At 35.1% G+C, this 22,713-nt stretch overlaps 1 protein-coding gene across 4 annotated transcripts in view; it reads left to right on the top strand.

Moving 5' to 3' along the window:
* Positions 1–22,713, top strand: part of ZNF638 (zinc finger protein 638) — an 83,608-nt gene that overhangs the window by 17,142 nt on the left and 43,753 nt on the right. For 2 of the 4 annotated variants that reach the window (XM_012646496.1, XM_012646495.1), the window contains exons 2-8: positions 1,003–2,521; positions 7,244–7,305; positions 11,597–11,635; positions 12,373–12,671; positions 13,839–14,116; positions 15,592–15,738; positions 16,959–17,081. In XM_012646496.1, coding sequence (XP_012501950.1) covers positions 1,277–2,521; positions 7,244–7,305; positions 11,597–11,635; positions 12,373–12,671; positions 13,839–14,116; positions 15,592–15,738; positions 16,959–17,081 — 2,193 coding nt within the window. In that variant the 5' untranslated portion in view covers positions 1,003–1,276. The remainder of the gene's footprint in view (positions 1–1,002; positions 2,522–7,243; positions 7,306–11,596; positions 11,636–12,372; positions 12,672–13,838; positions 14,117–15,591; positions 15,739–16,958; positions 17,082–22,713) is intronic. The other 2 variants (XM_012646497.1, XM_012646498.1) reach the window with 2 other exon arrangements.

Raw genomic sequence — 22,713 nt, 5'->3', positions numbered from 1 at the left:
GATGGGCTGGTCAGCAATCAGTTTGTGCTAATACAGTGCCTGGAAAAGCTGTAAGATATTCTTGTTCACATCTCTTAGTAGTTAAGAGCATAGATTATGGGGCCAAATTACCTTGAATGTAAATCCCAACATGACCACTTGACTGAGTTACTTAATTTCTGTGCTTTAGTGTCCTCTTCTGTAAAATTGTACATATCTCAGGGTGGTTCTGAGAATTAAATGATTCAATCTGTGTCAAGTTCTTATAACAGTAACTGACATATAGACAATGCTCTATAAAGTTAATCATTATTATCATCCATATGTATTTGCCTGTATTCTGACTATGGAGGGAATCCAAGGGGAGGGTTACTGGTTTTGTTACATACTATGTTCTATGTTATAACTAATTCTATACTATTACATACTGTTTTGTCATACTGTTATTAAGTTATTGGTGATAAATTGTCTTAGAAGAAACAACTATTTAATGACAGGGACATAAGTGTAATTGCCATGTGGAATTTATTAGGTATGAAGGCTGATTCCAAGGAAGACTGTCTTAGAGAAATGGATCTTATGAAATTTCAGTCTTACAGCTCTTATTTTCATTGTTTGAGTGTCCGATAACATACAAATTAAGTGTGTGTGCATTTCTCAGTATTTTAATACCTTCATCTTTTTTTTTTTTCCAGTATTAAAGCGTGAAATAAATCCCCAGTGTTTTTCAAGATTATTTAAAAGGAGTTGTAATTACCGCTCAGCACCTAGAACAGCACCCAGTGCAACAAAATATACATGAACACTGGTTTGAGATTTGGGGTTTATGTTCTGGATTTGGGAAAGAGAAGAGGAGAAAGTTTTGGGGAAATTTAAAAGTCCTCGTAAGCCCTTACTCTTAAAATATATGGAATGCAGAATGGTTTCGTGGCTTTATTTCAAAGTGTTTTACACTGGCTGTAGAACCCACTTCATGAAGTAGTTTGAGTTAAAATGATCTAATATTTGTGTTTTAACTTTCAGCTTTGTGTTATTCTTGGAAAATTTCGCACCACTTGTGAATTCCTTGAACCTGGGCATTGCAAACCCACTTCTGTTGTGCCCATCTCCTTTGCACTTTGCTCAGATTAAGACTCAGTTGGCGCTTCAGCAGCTGAATGCCGTTGCCTCACATGGTTCAACACCACCTTACGCTTTATTAAATCAGGCTTTCTTGAAAATAGCCACGTCGAGACCCAGGTTTAATCCTCGAGGAAACTTTCCAATTCAAAGGCCACGAGCACCTAACCTTTCTGGGATGAGGCCTCCAGGACCATTTATGAGGCCTGGATCCATGGGCCTTCCAAGATTTTATCCAGCAGGGAGAGCCCGTGGAATTCCACACAGATTTGCTGGCCATGAATCTTATCAGAATATGGGACCACAGAGAATGAATGTTGAGGTAACTCAACACCGAACTGATCCAAGATTGACCAAAGAAAAATTGGATTTTCATGAAGCACAACAAAAGAAGGGGAAGCCTCATGGTAGCCGTTGGGATGAAGAGCCTCATATATCTGCATCGGTGGGAGTGAAACAGAGTTCTCTAACACAGGTTACAGAGCAGAGTCCTAAAGTACAGAGCCGCTATACAAAAGAGAGTGCCTCAAGTATCTTAGCAAGCTTCGGATTATCTAATGAAGACTTAGAAGAACTTAGTCGCTATCCTGATGAACAGCTAACTCCTGAAAATATGCCATTAATTTTGAGGGATATAAGAATGCGAAAAATGGGGCGCCAATTACCTAATTTACCTTCTCAGAGCAGAAATAAAGAAACACTTGGTAGTGAAGCAGTTTCAAGTAATGTGATTGATTATGGGCATGCAAGCAAATATGGCTACACAGAAGATCCACTTGAAGTATGTATTTATGATCCTGAAATTCCAACTGATGAGGTCAAGAATGAATTTCAGTCACAGCAGGGCATTTCTGCATCTGTTCCCGCTCCAAATGTGATGTGTAATTCTATGTTTCCTGTTGAAGATGTATTTCGCCACATGGACTTTGCCGGTGAGTCCTCAAATAATCAGTCCTTTTTCCCAGTTGAGAGTGGAACCAAGATGTCAGGCTTACACATTTCAGGAGGACAGTCAGTCCTTGAACCCGTAAAATCTGTCAGCCAGTCCCTTAGCCAAACAGTTAGCCAGACAATGAGTCAATCTCTGATTCCTCCATCTATGAACCAGCAACCTTTTTCATCTGAATTAATTTCAGCTGTAAGGCAACAAGAGCGGATCCCACGTGAACCTGTGATTAATTCGTCTAATGTGCGTGTTGGATCAAGAGGAAGTAAAAAGAATTATCAATCAGAGGCTGACATTCCCATTCAGTCTCCCTTTGGTATTGTGAAAGCATCATGGCTGCCAAAGTTTTCACATGCTGATGCCCAGAAGATGAAGAGACTTCCAACTCCTTCTATGATGAATGATTATTATGCAGCATCTCCAAGAATATTTCCACATTTGTGTTCTCTGTGTAACGTAGAATGTAGTCATTTGAAGGTGAGTGTTTTTAAAGATCACTGTATAATGATGCTCAGCGCCCAAGTTTTCCCTAAATTCTGTTATGAGTTCTGGTGTTAACTAGGCACTAAGGAAATGGCAGAAATTAATTTTGTTAACAGTTGTGATCTTAAGTAGCCCTGGCCTTAGTACTGAATTGTTAGGCTTTCTGTATTCCTGTGACTGAGCACACCACATAGTTTGTCTGTTTATTTTGAACAAGTTATCCCACTTATGCAACATAAAATTTATATAATATAAACTGTGTACTTATAAAACAATGTCACATGGAATCACCTTTCTCTAAATAAGAGAGTCTGTTAGTATAAAAATATAAAAAGTTAGTATAACCCATTTGTACTGCACACTTTTAAGAGACTGTATTATAGCCTTGTACATACCTACCTGTCTTGGGCTAAAGACAATGTTGATTTAAATATTTTCTGACTTTATATAGATAAGTGATTTTTAGTATTTCTTGAGAAGAACCTTCATAAAATCACTTCATAGCAAAAAGGAGTCAAGATGAATTCATTGTTTTGGGATCAGCTGTGGGCTCAGAAAATAGAATGTAAAATGGTAGAAATTTGGAGAGAAAATCTTTAAAATATAAGATTTAGAAGAATTTTTGTAGTGTAGTTAAAAGATACTTTGCAGAGGCACTGAAGATAGTGTAATGTAGAATATACTATTTGATAGTAATTATTGGTAGATTTGAGCAGGAATTTTCAAGTAAGTCTTATTATATATATTTGGAAACCACTGTTTCTTATATTTACTAATGTGATTTGTAGATTTAGATTGTAAATGGTCAGGAGGGAATGTACTTCCCATAGATAGAAGCTTTGATTCAAGGCCATAACCTCGAATTGGTTGTATACTTTGAATAGGCTTAAAAATCTATAGATGTTAATGCTCTTGTTATTTTTTCTCCTTCCATTGCTGCCCTTTTATTCTCTTTTTATTATGCATTCACCAGGTTTCAGTCAACAAGAATCTGATTCCTAGATCTGATGCTATTGTTTTAAGGTTAAGTCCAGCAAAAGAAAGCAGCATTCTAGCCAATTTTAGCCAGATTTGCTGAATTCTAGTAATAGTTGCCTTATCCCATCAAAGGGGATAGCAAATGAAAAAGAATAATTCACAGCATTTAGTAGTAATTTGTAAGTAGCCCTGGCCCAAGTATTGAATTGAGTATTAAGCTCTCTGTATTCCTGTGACTGGAAAACCACATAGTTTTTCTATTTATTTTGAACTTTTAATTAATCATGACGAATCCAAGAAAATATATCTTAAAGAACTTGGGGCTGGGCGGGGTAGCTCACGCCTGTAATCCCAGCACTCTGGGAGACTGAGATGGGAAGATTGCTTGAGGCAAGGAGTTTGAGACCAGCCTGGGCAACATAGTGAGATCCCTATCTCTACCAAAAAGAAAAATTAGACATGATAGTGCACACGTGTAGTCCTAGCTACTTGGGAGGTTGAGTTAGGAGGATTGCTTGAGCCCAGGAGTTTGAAGCTGCGGTGTGCTATGATCATGCCACTGTACTCCAGCCTGGGTGACAGAGTGAGACCCTGTCTCAAAGAAAGAAAGAACCTGAAGTTTTTATTTTTATTCTGTTAATAGAAAAGGTATACATTTATTTAGTGTGTATATATGGATACCACTTTTATACTTGACTCTATATTAGGTACTGGGGCAGAAATTAAGAACTGTGTAAAATTCAGATATTCTTAAGCAGTTTATACAGTCTCATTGAGGAGAAAATTATGTACTCAAGGAATTCTTAAAAATTAGAAGGCAACAAATGGTTTAGTGATTTGTTTAACTTGTTTGGGTATGCTGTAGGGGAGAGATATTTAATATTTTCCATCTTGATTTCAGACTTGTATCAGGCCAGCATTATCAATTTACTGATACCTATTATGTATCTAGCAATATGTGATTAAAAAGTGTAAATATGCTTCCTGATGTCAAAAGACTTTTATGGTCTAGTTAGACTAATGGATGGACAGTTAGTAAATGCACTGTCTGGACTAGAATGGTCTGGGAGAGAAGACTTCATGGAGTAGATTGAAGATGAAGAGGCTTTAGATGTTGACTGCATAAAGGGGAGGAGGGGTGACATTCCATATGGGAGCAACAACATACAGAGAGACAACGGTCCTGAGAGAAGATTACATTGCATTGTGGTAGGAGGCAATTGGGAAAGAGTGATGAGCATAGTAGAAATAACCGTGAAGGGCCTTGAAAAGCTATCCTAGGAATTTAAACTTAAGGTGAGAGGCATTAGGAAACGAATTAAGTTTCTTTTTATTTAAGTGATGTGTTGAAAGTGTATTCCAGGGAGATCTGACTGAAGTGTGCAGGGTTAATAGGAATGAGAAGAGATTGGTTAGGGTACCTAATTGAAAGCTTCCCTTTTTATTCAAATGTAAGATAGTGAAAGCCTGGGTTAATATGGTGATAAAAGTAAAAATTCAGGAGGAGAGGAAATCATTTAGTGTTCATTAGAACTCACAGAGATTGCCATTAAAAAAAACACACACATCTTTGAGCAGACAGCACAACAGAATGGGGCTCATCTAAGTAAGGAATTCTTCACAACTAAATGGCCAAAAGATAGCAATTTGTGAACATGGGTTTAGATGGTACAAACTACCTCTCTTGTTTCTGTGATATATTTTGCTGTCTCATAAGTATGTAGCCAATAAATGTAAATTACCAATTGCAAACTTTTTTTCTACTGAATAAATTTGACAATATTTATGTTCCCCATCTCCGAGTCTTTAAAACTATAGCTTGAAGATATACTTTAAGAATGTAACAACAAAAGGTGACATATATTTCTGTCCTAAATTGGGTTTTAGATTTTAGAGGAGAAACTTTTCTTGGTTTAGAAACTATGTCTTTCTGACTGAAATAATTAAGTTTGAGAAAGTACTGACCAACAAAAAATGGTTGAGGTAGTTGTAGGATAGAGAGTGACTCCTGATATGGGTAGGTATTTTCACAGTTTCTTTCTCAGCCTGCCCAAGTCTACAGTCCTTGCAGCATCTCCTGCGTAATAGGTAATTATCACTTTTTCTCTGGAGAGCCAGTGCTGCTTTTGGACCATTATCTAATCTAAATACTGTTACTAGAGAGTCTAGAACAGTATGGGGTGGCATAGATATATTTACTGAGCTTAAAACAAGTAATGTCAGTGAGTGAAGCAGGCCTGTTAAAAGACAGACAATGTGTATATGTGTGCGTTGAATTGGAGAGTATGTCATATATAAATAGCACAGCCATCATCTTCAGTGGATAGTTGCTATAAGAATGATAGCCAGTATTATCGTATCTTTATAGTTTTTTAAGAAAAGCTGGAAATATGGATTTGGGGGTAAAATCTCTGGATTTTTAAATGTTGGCAACTTATTCAAATAAAACACTTCATGGTCCAAATAAATCATGCCCAACCCACTTACCAGTGTGTCTGTTTGATGTAAATAGTGTCCAGTTAATGTCAAAGACAATGGGTTTAGCACTACTAGAGACTCTTAACTGCCAATCTCTTCTAGCTTTCTATTCATATTACTGAGTAGAATATGGAAACATTTCTTTTTTGCAGTCCACAGTCACTTCCATGGCTTAATAAAATAGTTTAGGGTTTGTTATAACTTGTTGCTGAGTATAAATTAAAGCTGAGTATTGCAAGGAGCATGCACTTACTTTCAGATAGTTCTTACCAAGACAGAATCCAAAATTAGTGTCAACTGTGGTAACTTCTAGTTTGTATTTAGCAATATCTTAAACTAAGAAGTTTTTGAAATGGAAACAAATAACGTTTTCCTCGAGGGAAGTTTTAAAATACACAAGTAAGTTTTCTGCTTCTTCAAATGCTGGAGGAACAATAAAACATTGAGTAATATACATATGGCTTTTAACTAATGGTTTCACTTTGGAGACTGTATCTTTGAAAACTATATTGGCTTTTTTTTTTTTTTAATCAGATGTATCTTCTGGAGCTATTTATGGGTACAGATTGTAATGTTAGGGCAGATTTTTTGTAAATGAAGTAATGTATAAGAAAGCATTTTGTTAATTGTAAAGCTTTATATGTAAGGGATATTGTGTCTTTGAAGTGGTGTTACTTTCCTTAAAATTTTGAAAATAAATTAGATTTGATCAGCAGTTTTTCATATTTTTATTAATCTTATTTACCAATATAGTGAGTATCTTGTTTGGAATGGTACTGGCCTTTGAGGTAATATTTTTTTTGGTTGTTGATGGTAGTTTGATTTTTAGAGGTGTAAGTCATCGAGAGACTGTTCTTTGAAGATGCTGTTTCACAGATACCATTTTATTTATAGAATTTTTGGTGTTTTCTGTAGTGTTGTGTTATATTCGAGATAAGTTATTTTCTGATCCATTCTTTTATCTTCTCCAAGTTTAATAATCAATATGTATTGATTAAAAATGAGTGTCCATGGGTGTGATTTTTTAAAAAATGTTTTCTCTGCTAAAATATTTTAAAGTGGGATCAGCAAGGTATGGTATTAAGTGCATTTGTTTGGAGGCCTTTACTTTTTATGAAAATTTTATTGAGTAGCCAAATGCTATTTGTAAGTAGATTTGTTTAATTTTGAAAAAAAAATCCTTTGTCACTTTAAAAAGCCTAATTAATTAGTCAACATGAGGAATATTCTAATTTCAACACTTTTCTCCTTTTACAATAGGATTGGATTCAGCATCAAAATACATCTACTCATATTGAGAGCTGTCGACAGTTACATCAACAGTAAGAACATTTTTTCTTTTTTTTACATAGCAAATTTACAAAATAGTTAACATTCAGGTAGGATTGTTAAATACCTTCAGTCTGATACTTTGGAGAAAAATATTTTTAGGAAGCTATTGCCTGGTTAAAATATTAATTTTATAGAAGCAAATATTTAACATTTTTTTGAAAGAGGAGAATTCAGCGTGATCTTTTCTTCTAACTCCTTCCTAACTGAATTCCCAGTAGGTAAGCTTTTGATATCATTGGTTCATGCTTTGCTAGCTTGCCTTCCCCAGGATGGTCCATCTATTTTAGAGCAGATAACCTTTCCTTCTCCTATGTCCACCCTTTTCCAAAGGACAAATAACTAAAAACCAATGTAAAGCAAACACCAGTGTTTAATTTCAGATCTAAAACTCTCCTCTGGCTTAGAACCTGTTTTCAGAATAAACCTTAAGTAAAGGATGAATAAGCTAGATGTCTTGGTTCCTCAACATTAGTTCTTTAATTTTTCCACTTTTTCCTTCTTTAAGAGAGAGTACCTATAAAGGTTTCCCTCTAGCCATAGCAGTGAAAAGTATGATTTTAATAGTATGCTCCTGTGTTCCTTGGAGTAGCATTAAATTGTGTTTCCCCCTAGCGTCATTAAACAGTTTCTAGTCACGAGAATGATAGCAACGTGTACTTGGGCAACGGATTTTGAGATTATTATTCAGGACCCTTCTAGTTGCAAGTGATAAACCCAACTCAAAATAGTTTTTAAAGTAAGGGAATTTATAAGCTCATTTAGCTGGGAAACTTAAGGGGTAGTTCTGGTTTCAGGAATGATTGAATTGAATGCTCAAAAATCAGTGTCAGAAATATTTGTTTCTTGGCTGTTCTCTTTTGCATTGGCCTCGAGATCTCAGGCACACTTCTTCCACCTAGCAAACTGGCCCCCACAGTTCTGGACTTAAGTGATCTGTATAGCTGGCTTTTTTTTTTTTTGGCACTTCTTTCCCCATAACTCCTGGAGAAGTCCTTGGTTTGTCTCTTTTGGTCTGCTTTAGGTTAATTGTTTATTTCTAAACCAATTATAGTGGCTATGGGAATAGGGTACTCCAACTCGATTGGAGTCATGTGTCTACTCCTGGTATTTAGAGTGGGAAAATCCCTATCGGAATCACATAGACAAAGAATAGAAATTGTGGTTAGTTCCCTGTATAAATGCTGTACAAACAAACATAGGTTATCATAGGGAGATGATTGGTTACCTGAATTGGATATGTCTTACTGCCACTATAAATGGAGAATCTCTTCTAAGCAACATTTTCCCATAGGTATTCAATGGGATGTCTTAATTTTTTTGAAGGTGAGGAGTTTATGTGGGAGTGATTTTTGTTGTAGGTAGTCATTCGAGCTAGGAAGAAGATTCTACCTACATTAATTTACTAGAGCAAACAGCATATATATGCTTATTAAAGCCTTCTATATAGTAAACCTATTATTTTTTTCATGTACATAGGACCCTGATTTTAAAGGATGTGCTTTCCATGCATGCCACTTTAATGCTCTACGTCACTTTTTTTAAAACTATTTTCAGCATATTAGGGTTCTCCAGAGAGACACAACCAATAGGATATATATACACACACACAGATACAAACATATCTCATTTTATTGTGCTTTATTGTACTTTGCAGATACTGCCTTTTTTACAAATTGAAGGATTGTGGCAACCCTGAGTCAAGCAAGTCTGTCAGTGCTATTTTTCTAACAGCATGTGCTTTACTTCATGTCTTTTTGTCACATTTTGGTAATTCGTGCACTATTTCAAACTTTTTCATTGTTGTTATATCTGTTATGGTGATCCATGGTCAGTGATTTTTGATTATGACTTGCTAAAGGCTTTAGATGGTCATTAGCATTTTTTAGCAATAAAGTATTTTTAAATTAAGGTATGTACATTTTTTTAGACACAGTGCTATTGTGTACTTAATAGACCACAACATAGTATAAGCATAATTTTTATATGTACTGGGAAACTAGAAAATTCATGTGACTTGCTTTATTGAAATGTTCTGGAACTGAACCCATTATATATCTGAGCTGTAGATATATTAGAGGGGATTTATTAGGGGAATTGGCTTACATGGTTATGGAAGCTGAGAAGTCTCATGATACACAAGCTGAAGACCTTGGGTAGCTGCTGATAGTGTGGCTAAGTTACAATTCGAAAGCCTTGGAACCAAGGAAGCTAATGGCATAATTCTCAATTTGAAGTGTAAGGCTCTAGATCCCTGAGAGACTGCTGATGCAAGTCCCATAGACCAAAGGCCAAAGAACCTGGAGTTCTCAGGTCTAAGGGCAGGAGTCCATGTTGTTTTTTTGTTTCTTTTTTCATTTTAGGAGGGGGTTTTCATGATGTTGACTTTTTTTGGAAAGTTGTCCTATAGGGTGTCCCATGTTCTGTACTTTTTCTGTTTGTTCTCTCAGCATTAAATTCAGTTTAAACATTTTTGTCACAAGTACTTCATAAGTAATGTATTTAGTGCATCACACTGGGACACAGATAATGTTAGTTGCCTGTAGGTCCTGGCTCTTAACCATTATGTTAAACTACCTACGTTAGGAGTGTCATGCTTCTGAAACACATTTTTGACTAGGTGGTATACAAGGTGATTCCAAACTATACTTGCAGAATGTATATATGCTCTATCTTTCTGCCCTGGGCAGCATAGATGAGAACATGTGTTACTTAGTGAACAGGCAACAACATAGTGAAGGTCTAAAATACTATTACTAACTCTTGAATAATCGTCTTCAAGCTCTTGTGAACCATAAACTGGAAAACTCTGGAAATTTAATAACTTTTATGTGTTTCATTCTGAGAACCTATCACTGGCTATCTTCTAGGGAGGCTGAGAAAGCAAATACTTAACCTTTTTAGCTTTTGTAGTAGAGGCAGGCAACAGAAAAGGGAGTTGAGAATTGCTGTTGAGTTAATCTCCTTAACAATGTTTGGGGCAAATAGCAACAAATAAAAGCCACTTTTACTAAGATTTTGACTTTATTATATTTTCCTGCTAGATGACTTGTTGAGAGTTTGCTGCCTCCATTTCTGTATGTGGCTTTTGTCTTGCTACTGAAATTGTATTCATTAATACAGCAATTTAATGATTTAATACAATCACCATGTTGTTACCTCTTAAGAGTTGAGATTTTCTAGAAAAGTTGAGAATGAAGATGTATCCTTTTTCTTAGGCTTGTGTGATACTGCTGATTCTCCTTCTTTTCCTTTTTCTTTTTGTGATTACTCCTTTATCTTTTGTTTTTTTTTTTTTTTCTTCACTCTTAAGTGTTGATGTGCATAAAATTCTGTCTTCAGCCCTCTTTCTTCTATAAAGTCCATCTTGTGTTATAAGCCACTCATTTAGAGCTGTGGCTTCTACATGCCTGATTTCTAAATATCTCAGCTGTCACCTTTTTCCCTAGTCCGGATATTCATTTACAGTTGTTCTGAAAAACATTGCTACGGTACCCTCACTTCAGAAATGTTCATTGAGTCCCCATTGCCTTTTACTTGTGTGTATCCTCATTACCTGATTTCAAGGCTTTTCATAATTTGTCTCTACCCGAGACTACCTCTCCAGGTGTTCCTCCTTGTAATTTCTTTTCATCATTTTCATGCTGCAGCCAGATCAGTACCTGGAATAGAACAACCATGTTTTGCCTCCAGTTCTTAGTTTATGTATTGCCACTGTGTGAAATCTAACCTGATCATGCCTATTGGTAGCTCTTTTTAAGGGATGCCTAAAAAGCAACCTTTTCTATAAATTGTCTCGTGATTTCTTTCACTGGATATATCTACAAGGACCACTTGGTACAAGTTATGGGGTACTGTTCGTATTGTATTCTGTGAGGTGCCATATAGAATATGGTAAGAACGGTGTTCTCTGGCGTTCTGTAAAGTGAGTAAACTCACTTTTTTCTTTTAACCCTTTCCTAAGCTTGTATCTTGTACCTATTCTGTGCCTCTTTAATATTTTTGTCCATGTACTGCATGTTTTACTTAAGTAAGTTTTTAGTCCTGTAAGGTATGGGGAATACAAGTATCCTGGTATACTTACTAGCATAATACTTTATTATTTATTGAATTAGGCACTCAAAATATTTTATTTGCAAAAACATTTTCATATTTTAATATATTAATAAATCACTATGTAAACTTAGGTTTTGAACAGTCCTCCTGATATATAGCAGGTAAAGATTAATTGAGCCCTTTAGTCTTATTTTAGGTGTTCTTTAATATTGTTTATTCTCAAAATAGGTATCCTGACTGGAATCCTGAGATCCTCCCATCAAGAAGGTAATTTTTTTAATAGTGATATTATAAAAACTTAATTATGTTTTAAAAGTAAAGTTTTTTTCTTTTGAATTGAGTCCACCATTTTTACTTTTAAACAATGACAGTTGCAAAAACCTATGAGTCTTTACTTTTTCCAGCTTGAATGTGATCCCTACCCTCTGTGAACTTCTACTTTCTTTAGTATTTTCTGAAAGTATTTTATTCTGACTTTATTATTATTTTATGTTTGTGATATCTTTGATTGTAAATGCCTTGAATGCTGAGAGTGGTCTTACTAAGTTCTGTATCTCCTAGGGCTTCCAACTCAGTTTATGTACACACACACACAAGTATGGAAGTCAAGGAAGTATTTATAGATTGCATAATCTTTCAGGAAAAAATTGTTCTAAATATTTGTTTATGTAAATTGTTTCCTAAATTCTTTACATAACTTAATACTTTCAAAACATAATTGCATGTTATATTGGTATAGGAAAAGCACAACAAACTGACGATAATATTCTGTAAACTAGAAAACAGAAGTTCCAAGCAGTTGGAGGGCTAATCTGTTCTGATTATTTCTAATTTACCTATAAGGCTACATTTGTTATTTTTATATCATAACAAATAGGTTTTTTATTTAAGTAAATACCTGTTATCAGAGTTTGTATTGCTAATAGTTTGTTTTTAGGAAAGTGATGTACTATAATTTTAACTTACATTAAATTGTTGAATCTTGCTTTTTTCCTACTTTGTAGAAATGAGGGCAATAGAAAAGAAAATGAAACTCCGAGAAGACGTTCTCATTCCCCCAGTCCTAGACGTTCTAGGAGATCAACCTCAAGTCACAGGTTTCGTCGATCTCGAAGCCCAATACGTTACATATATAGACCAAGAAGCCGAAGTCCAAGAACTTGCCATCGTTTCATTTCTAAATACAGATCCAGATCCAGATCTCGTTCACCATATCGAATTAGAAATCCATTTAGAGGTAGTCCAAAATGCTACCAATCAGTTAGCCCTGAAAGGATGTCAAGGAGATCAGTGAGATCATCAGGTACACTGAAGGCTGTGAAATAAATAAATCTGCTTATTTTGACTAAATTTTTAAATTTCTTTTTGTTTGGATTTTAGGGAATGAAATGTTCTGTTTTATTAGATTTTAGAATTGCTACATGAAATATGACCCACACCCACAGAGTTCATTATTCTCTCTAGTAACTTTGAGAAATGTGGGCAAATATATCTGTCTGCTAACATATTTAAAAACTGAGGATATAGAAACATCTTAGTTTGCCTTAATAATTGATTGTAGACTCCCATGAATTCATTTAAAAATTTCTGAAATTATTTATATTTCAGGTTGTGTCCTAATATTGATTTAATCACCTTTTCAGAAATAGCTCATATATAAACACACACACACACACACACACACACACACATACACACACATATACACCCCTCTACAATGAAAGTGACCACTGTTAATGTTTAGGTAGTACTTTGAACTGATCTCTTACTGTACTTAATGTATCCTAAAGGACTGAATGCAATGGAAATACTTTTAAATGTATAAGACAGTTGTTCGCAAGCTATGATCCAAGGACCCCTGGGGGTCCACAAGATCTTTTCAGAGTTCTGTGAGGTCTTCCCTTTTCCAACTATGTTATCTGTGTAAGGCTGGATTTTCTTTATACTTTTAACCAAAACAATGTGTCCAGCAGGTTGAGTGCCGAAGCAGATGTGAGAATTTGAGTGTTGTCTTTTAAACCCACCATTAAAATATTTGAAAAAATGTACAGTGATGCTACTCATCTCACTAATTTTGTTTTGAGAATTATAGTTATATTTTATATGTTTATTTTAACATGGAAATTTATTATATGGATTAATATTTTTTAAATCCTATTTTAATTTCTAATATGGTAAATATGTATATATGTAATACAAACAAAAAGCTTTTCAGAGTCCTCATTAAGAGTGTAAAGCAATCCTGAAACCACAAGTTTGAGGGTCACTGGTATAAGGGAAGCTCACTGAATAAAGGAAATTCATATGAAAGCCTTTTGAGTGAACAGTTAAAGACTAGAATTTTTTTCCATGCTCTCTGTTTGGCTTTGGAATAGCTCTGTGTGCTAAATACTGTTTTTTTTCTTTATAATGTCATGAGATGATTCCTACTTTAAGTTCTTTTCAATTGAAATTTATATCTTTTTACTAGACAGAAAAAAAGCATTAGAAGATGTAGTACAACGATCTGGGCATGGGACAGAATTTAATAAACAGAAGCATCTTGAAGCAGTTGATAAAGGACACTCACCTGCACAAAAGCCTAAAACTGGCAGTGGGACAAAGCCATCAGTTAAATCTACAAGTTCAACAAAGAGTGATTCAAATTTAGGAGGACATTCTACTCGTCATAAATCAAAGAATCTCGAAGATGACACCTTACCAGAATATAAACAGGTGTCTGATAAAGCTGTTTCTCTCCAGCATAAGGTCAGTAATTCTTTAATTTATTAGTACAAGTGTTCATATATTTGTTGTTATGACGAATAGAAAACAAAGTTGTCTGAATCTTTTATTCCATATTTACATTAAGTTTGAAATCATGACTTGTTAAATTATTTTGATATGGACTATTTTATTGGTTTCTCTTAGGAATATAATAAAAGTCTAATAATTCAAAATCTTCTAGTTTAGGAATGCTAGAGGTTGGCATTTGATGTGTCAAAAGAGAACATTTTGATGGTTTGGCATTTTTGGCTAGCCTCAGAAGCGCTTGTTGTGATGGGTTTCGCTATCTGTTTAGGGAAGTGAATGTAATTACCAGCAGCATTAATGAGCTTTTTAAATCTTTGTTAGTAAAATACGAGTGAGTCTCTACTGAGAATTGATCTTCTTAATGTTTTATATTTTTTGTGGTACAGTTCAGAAGTCAAATACTCTATTGTACAGTGTAAATAGTCTTTTTTCTAATACTAATTTATTGGTGCATTTTGATTGCAACCCGGTTACTATACTAAAGTACTGTTTTATTGAATGTTTATTAAATTACTATTAAATAATATATTAAAATATCCTGAGATTATCATCAGAGAGACTCCTAATGGACTTGATTATTCAGACTTTCAACAACTACTGTTCCCTTCCGCAAAGATTATATTTAGAAGGATAAACTTAGAATAGTCAACCAGTAATTACAAAATTTTGAAGAACATTCTTGGGAAGAAATTTTGAGTATACAGAAAATTTTGAAAAGGCTGAATTAGTCTGATGAGATAACATATCAGAGTTCTTTTCATTTTGTTTTAAGACTTCTATTTGGTGGCATTGGAACTTTTTTTTTGAGATGGAATCTCACTATGTTTACCAGACTGGTCTTGAATTCCTGGGCTGAAGCGATCCTCCACACATTAGCTCCCAAGTAGCTGGGATTACAGGTGCCTGGCTACTACTGTGGAACTTTTGGAAAAGTTTTGTTTTTGGTTAATTTTTAACATAGGCGGTAAATTCGATATTAAAGTGTACTTAAATTGTATATGTTATATATGACTCTTTTAAAATATACTTATCTAGAGATCATTTTCAATTGCTAGAACAGAGGGTGAACAAAGCTGTAATTTCAACTTTACTACATGGTTGGGGCATATAGATTCATATAAAAAAATGCTCTTTAATGGCCTTAGATCATTGCATAGGTATAGTTTATTATAAGATGCTATAAACAGAAAAGTGCACCTGTAAACTGATTACCACTGTTGGGTTTAAAAATATAAATTATATTTCTTATCACTCTTCTTAAATTTTTCAAAAGTTATGTTAAAAATGTGATTCAAAAATTGTGTTGAATATTTAGAAAAGATACTTTAGAACACTAAGATTAATGGTAGAAGAAATTATATAGGGAATTATTATTACTGTACTTTGGCTCAGTGGGGTTTATTTTTAATTTTCTTTCACTCCACTAATAGCTTCGGAAAGACCTGGCTTTACATTATGGTTCAGTTCTTCTTATATCTGAATTACCAGAGGATGGCTGTAATGAAGAAGAAATTAGAAAAGTATTTCAACCGTTTGGAAAAGTTAATGATGTCCTAATTGTTTCATATAGAAAGGAGGTTAGTCATTCAGTTTGTTCTAAAAATTCATACAAACTCATTGTTTTAATGATTGTATAAAATATTGTTGGATCTCTTAGCTACTTGTACGACATATATAATTGTTCATTGAGAGTTATATAAATGTTTGGGGTGTGAATGAACAGTGTCCCCAAATAATGCTTTATATCCTTTAGAATAAGGTTTGGCCCACTTTTTCTGTAAAGAGCCACATAATAAATATTTTAGACTTTGTGGGCCAGCCAAAGGCTCCCAACTACTATGCTATGCCATTGTAAAAAGCAGCTATAGATAAAATATGTATATGAGTGAGCATGGCTGTGTTCCAAAAAACTATTTATAAAGATAGGTGGCATGTGGTAGTTTTCCAGCCACTGCTTTAGAACACCAGTAAGGTTATACTAAAACAAAGTATTGTTTGCATGTGGGATGTATTCCTGTAACTCATGTGATTAAAGTTAAGAACTATGAACAACCCTCAAACTAAGTAGAATATAAACGTAGTGGTAGTGTCGTCTTTGTTGCCAGAAGCCTTAAAAACATCAGGTCAGATTTACCGCAAGGCAGACCAGATCCTGCCTTCCATCTCCTATTGTTCAGTGAGCCCTGCCTTTTGTTCCTCTTGTTCCCTGTCTTTTGTTTCCTTTTATTCCATGAGTTTGCCAAGGGCTCCTGTGTTCTCTTCCTATCTGGGTGATGGTATAGATTCTGTAAGGTTAAATGTCCATTTCATATGTGAAATACCCATAATCAAATTACACTTTAGCAAAATAAGGAGAGGCAAAAGCAATTAGGACTTGAGATGATTTCATAATTTTATGTTCTACAAGAAAAGTATTAAGTCCGTTGTAAAATTCGGGGACTTGGATAGAGATTGAGCCCATCCTCCAAAGTGAGGTATCACAAGGAGGGAAAAACATGCACCACATGTACGCCATCAAACTGGTACTAACTTACCAACACTAAGGTGTTCACATGGTAGTAATACTCATTGGGGGTGGGGTGGAGGGGGAGGGTAAACCCACAACTAATGGAAGCGGAACACACTGTATGGGGGAGGGACATACTTGTAGCCCTGGCTTGGGCGGTGCAAATGAATTACATGTAATCAAAATGTTTTACACCCATAATATCCTGAATAAATAAAAAAATAAATAAAATAAAATGCAGGGACTTTTAAGGTAGATTTTTGTTTAAAAAAGGAATAAATTTCATTTTAGGCTTACTTGGAAATGGAATTTAAAGAGGCAGTTACGGCAGTCATGAAGTATATTGAAACAACACCTCTTCTGGTAAAAGGAAAAAGTGTGAAAGTATGTGTTCCAGGAAAGAAAAAAGCACAGGTAAACTGGATTTAGATCCTGGATTTTTTATCATTTTTGATTAGTTTAACTTTTTAAAGAGTGGCAGGTGTGCAGAAAAATGCATAAAACATAAATATTAACAAATGTGTATAAATTCAAATACACGAATATTAAAAACTCCTTTATACATATGCAGGACTATAAACAGTATTAAATGACAAGCAACAGAGTAAGAGAAAATACCATATATTAACACAAAAGTAACAAGCATCTGTGAAACCAGTACATAGGTCACAAAATAGAATGTTGCCAACATCTTGGAAGTCCCATGCCTGCTTCTTCCTAATCCTTACACCCTCCTTTGTGCCCACAGGTAACTCCTAACTTGATTTCTCATGCCATAGTTGAGTTTTGCCTGTTTTGAACTTTGTATCAACAAAATTATGGAGTATGTATTCTTTTGGGCTTTTGCTTCCTTAGAAGTATCAATGTTTATAAATTTAGTCTTTCTAGATCAGTTTCTATGCTTTAGTTTATATGTCTATACATAACATCTACAGAATTACTTTAAAGTATCCTGTAAGTTTCGCTTTGTGTATGTGGGTTCTTTTAATTTGATTTTTTAATTTGCTGTATAGTGGCTATTTTTAGCACATATTTCTTTTTTTTTTTTTTTTTTTTGAGACAGAGTCTCACTCTTTTGGCTGGGCTAGAGTGAGTGCCGTGGCGTCAGCCTAGCTCACAGCAACCTCAAACTCCTGGACTTAAGCGATCCTACTGCCTCAGCCTCCCAGGTAGCTGGGACTACAGGCGTGCGCCACCATGCCCGGCTAATTTTTTCTATGTATTTTTAGCTGTCCAATTAATTTCTTTCTATGTTTTGGTAGAGACGGGGTCTTGCTCTTGCTCAGGCTGGTCTCGAACTCCTGAGCTCAAATTATCCGCCCGCCTCGGCCTCCCAGAGTGCTAGGATTACAGGCGTGAGCCACCGCACCCGGCCTATATTTCTTAATAATTTGAATTGGCAGTCTGTGTTAGTATATGTAGATTTTCCTCATTCTTTTTAACTTCTCTGTGGTATTACTTTGTATGAATATACCATGGTTATTTTACTAGTTGCTTATTTGATATTTAGGTTATTTCTAGTTTTTTATTACAATAAATAGATCTTAGTTAACTCTTTATCCACCTTTCTACAGGCTGTCCTTTTGCATTTATGATAGTGTTTTTTAAGTTGACACCTGTGAGTGGAATTGTTGGTTTATAGAATAGATAGTAATGGATGATACCAGATTGCCTGCTAAGTAGCTATAATAATTTACATTCTGGTAATGTATGAGAATACTGGTGTTTCTGTATTGTCAACAACATCTTAAGTTCTTCTGCTTTGAAAGTTCAGTATACATTTTTCTGATTATTAGTGAACTTCATCTTTTTATATAATTACTAGCTATTTCTATTAACTGTTTTAGTTGTCTGTATCTTTCCCTTTTTTAATCTTTTAAAAACATATTCATTTAAAGGTATTCATTATCCCAGACACTAATTTTGCATTATATATGAGAAGTATTTTCTTCCACTCTGTTGCTTGTGTATTTACATACATAAAGTTTTAAGTTTTTATGTACTCAAATTAATTGATATTTTCCTTTATGGCTTTTGCTTTTTTTCTTCTGTCTGTTTTTAGAAGACCTTCTCTATACCAGCACCAAAAAGATTTGATTATTTTCTTAATCTATTATTTATGATATAATGTGTGATTAGGATCAGTACTAGTTCCAAAATGGGTAGCAAATTGGCCCAACATCATTTATGCCTAATTTATCCTTTCTTGTTGATTTGAAAAGCTACCTTTATGTGTATATATTACCCTGTATACAGAGATCTGTTTCTAGCGATTCTGTTGCATCACTCTGATTATTTCTGTGGTAGTATTATGTGGTTTCAATTATTATAACTTTAATATTTCCCTCTCTTTTTAGTAGAGTTCTTTTTCTTTGTTCTTTATTTAAATTCATTTTGATTAATCTTGAATATTTACTCCTGCATATTATAGAATCAGTTTAAGTTCTCCAAAAAATTCTACTGAGATTTAGTTGATACTGTATGGAATTTGTATTAGTGTTTTTACAATACTGAGTCTTCTATCCAAAAACATGATTTGTCTCTCCATTTATTTGGATTTCATTTGATGCCATTTAGCAAGTTTTATATTTTTTTCGTAAAGTTCTTGAACATTTTGGAGGAGCTTAAGTTTATAGTTACTACTAGAGTAACTCCTCGTCCTGGTTTATACCTGCTATATGCCATTCACTTATTCCCATTGTCCTGGTTTGGATAATGAATTAAATAGTGACCCTGGTTATTATTATTGATTTTATCACTGAGGGTTTCATTCAGTTTCAGCTAATAGAAAACCTCACCAATGGTTTATTAAACAAATAAGAGGTATATTTATCTCATAACAGGAAATCTGCAGGGAAATGGTCCAGGGCTGGTAAAGCAGCTTCATGATTTCTTCAGGAATCCAGTCTGTTTTTCTGCTCTACTATCTTTCGAATATAGCTTTCATCCTCAGTTGTAAGATGGTTGCTGTACCTTTCGGCATCATTTCTACCTTATAAGCAGAAAGGAAGGACTAAAAATCAAAAGCAAAATGGATTTTGATTTTCTTTTCTGGAAAGAATATGTTCCCCAACACAAATTTGCCTGTGTTTGATTTACCAGAACTATGACACATGGCCCTCTAATTCAGTGGAAGTTAAGGGAGAAGCAAGGATTAAATGCACAATTTAAGAATTTAAACTTTATCCCAGGCCGGGCATGGTGGCTCACGCCTGTAATCCTAGCACTCTGGGAGGCCGAGGCGGGTGGATCGTTTGAGCTCAGGAGTTTTGAGACCAGCCTGAGCAAGACGAGACCCCGTCTCTACTAAAAATAGACATAAATTAGCTGGACAACCAAAAATATATAGAAAAAATTAGCCGAGCATGGTGGTGCATGCCTGTAGTACCAGCTACTCAGGAGGCTGAGGCAGAAGGATTGCTTGAGCTCAGGAGTTTGAGGTTGTCGTGAGCTAGGCTGATGTTGTGGCACTCTAGCCCGGGCAACAGAGTGAGTCTCTGTCTCAAAAAATAAAATAAAATAAACTTTATCCCATAGAGAGGTAAATGTTATTCGAGGTATTTGGACAGGGGCATGACATAATGGAATGAATGCATTAGAAAGATTCATCTGGAAGTTGTCTGGAGAATTAATTAGGCAAATAATTCTGGAGGCAAAGAAAGTCTAGCAGATTGTTTAAAGTAGAAAAGCACAAGAGCACTGAAATCCGGTTAGAAGACTCATCTAGTCATTCCAGCCAGCTTGTTGTGTTAATGGTAATGGTTTGGGGTAGATTAGTAACCTTGAGAATAGAAAGGAATAATGGCTTTATACCAGGTGACTGTGCAGCAAGACCTAGGTTATTATTAAATTTGGAGAACTGGGGAGAAGCCAGTTTTCTTCAATTCTAAACAGTTTAATTTGGGAACGTAATTAAGGATACTTTTAAGGAGTTAGAGAGTTTCAAAGAGATTGAAATAATTGTCTTGGACAACTTTTTGATGAAGTTGGTAAGATAACGTAAATCCAAGAGCCCAACTATATTTACTATCATGATTGTCATAGTAATGAATAGGAGAAAATCTCAGCACTAGAAGCTAGAAACATGCCATCTCCCTGTTAAAAAGATTGATATTCTTCAATTAAATATGGTTTGGATGATGGTGAAATGAAGGAGGCTGAGAAGGCTAACTCATGACTCCTCTGTTGTGATAGAGCAGCATGCCTAGAGATTGACTGGAGGGGACCCCCCACCAGAACTCTGGTTGTGCGTTCTTCACATCGAAAGTATGTGGACAATATTTTTTTCCTGTTACCACAATAAGTGGAAACACATCAAGTTTTCCTGCCAGAATAAGCCAAAAATGGGCTGGGAGCCAAACTAGGGGAAAGAGTTGTACAGTAGCTTTCTTGGTTCAGATCTCGATTTTTGGCATGGAAAACCAAGGAAAAACTTAACCTGCCCATACTTGTTTCATGTTAGGACTGCCTCTAACTCTGGCTGTGCTTCATATAACATTCTCTCCATTTAGCTGCTTCTTGGAATCAATAAATAATTATTACAGAAAAAAGGTAAAATTTTCCTATGTCCGTATGTTAGTATGGGTTTGCACATCTCTGATGGAAACTCAGTCACCTTGTCTTTAATAATAAGCCAGCTTAGACCTTAGTCCTTAGCGGTGATTCTTAACTCTTGGAGCTGCTCCCTCCCCCACCACTACCAATAATCTGGTGAAAGTAAACATTCTTTTTTTCCCATAAAGTGGCAGGAGATCTTGATCTGGAACAAAGTATGATCAGATTATTCGATAAACAAAGCCCTTGTAGCTGTGAAATACTGCTGTAGCTCATCTCTGCAAAGTAACAAGACTTAAAATTTCAATTCATTGTTTTCAGCAAGATTCATGGAATTATTATATCTAAAACTAGAGTAAGCAGTCAACTAAGAGCCAAGAAGATTACAAGGAAATGAAAAAAAGTGCTGGGAAGCAGTGAACATTTGCCCATTATAGAAAATCTAATGAGTTAACAGGAGATACAACTGAAAAGATGCAGTTCAGATGAGAGTTTCATTTCGTTTTAATTCTAAAACTATTTCCTAATAGTTAAGCGTCTGTTACGCATCTGTTGTGTCAGGCATTGTAGTATCTGTAGAGGATGCAGTGGTGAACAAGACAGATAGGGTTCTACCCTTCTTAGAGCTTATAGTCTATCTTACAGTCTATTAGTGAAAGTTAAAAAGCCAAAAATGATGAACGAGGAAAGACATGATAGATACAGCTAGGAGACCCAATCTGTACATAACTGGAATTCCAGAAAAAGGACATCACTTCAATATTGGTGAAGATTTTAAATTTCATTGTTACGGAAGGACAACCTATAGTGAGTGACCCAGGCAGAAACTGTACAACTATACAAAGAAATAATCTAACCTTAAATAGCAGAGCAACACATTCTCAGGGTTGCCTGAGAAAAAAATTGTGACTCACAGTAATTCAGTACATCTCTTTCAAGTGGAATCCTAATATGTGTTAAGACAGCGTTCTCAGACATGCATGGGCCCAGAGAATATTTCACAAAACTTTTCCAAAACATTAATATAAAATGAAGAACTTAAGAAATGGAGAAGTTATGTTATAAAATGTTGGTAATGAGTAGTGAAACCATTTAAATGTAGAGTAAAATATAAATAACCATTTTTATAAAATAACACATATTTTAAAATGTCACTTAAAATTACACAAAAGATACTTTTGGTCAAAAATATATTGTCAAGGCCGGGCGTGGTGGCTCACGCCTGTAATCCTAGCACTCTGGGAGGCCGAGGTGGGTGGATCGCTCAAGATCAGGAGTTTGAGACCAGCCTGAGCAAGAGTGAGACCGCGTCTCTACTAAAAATAGAAAGAAATTAGCTGGAAAACTAAAAAAATATACATATATTGAAAAATTAGCTGGGCATGGTGGCACATCCGTGTAGTCCCAGCTACTTGGGAGGCTGAGGCAGAAGGATCACTTGAGCCCAGGAGTCTGAGGTTGCTGTGAGCCAGGCTGATGCCATGGCACTCTA

This window comes from Propithecus coquereli, unplaced genomic scaffold (assembly GCF_000956105.1).
Source record: "Propithecus coquereli isolate 6110/MARCELLA unplaced genomic scaffold, Pcoq_1.0 Scaffold243, whole genome shotgun sequence".
NCBI classification, from domain to species: domain Eukaryota; kingdom Metazoa; phylum Chordata; class Mammalia; order Primates; family Indriidae; genus Propithecus; species Propithecus coquereli.
The sequence above is the reverse complement of the archived record's forward strand: the minus strand, read 5'-3'. Positions and strand labels throughout refer to the sequence as shown.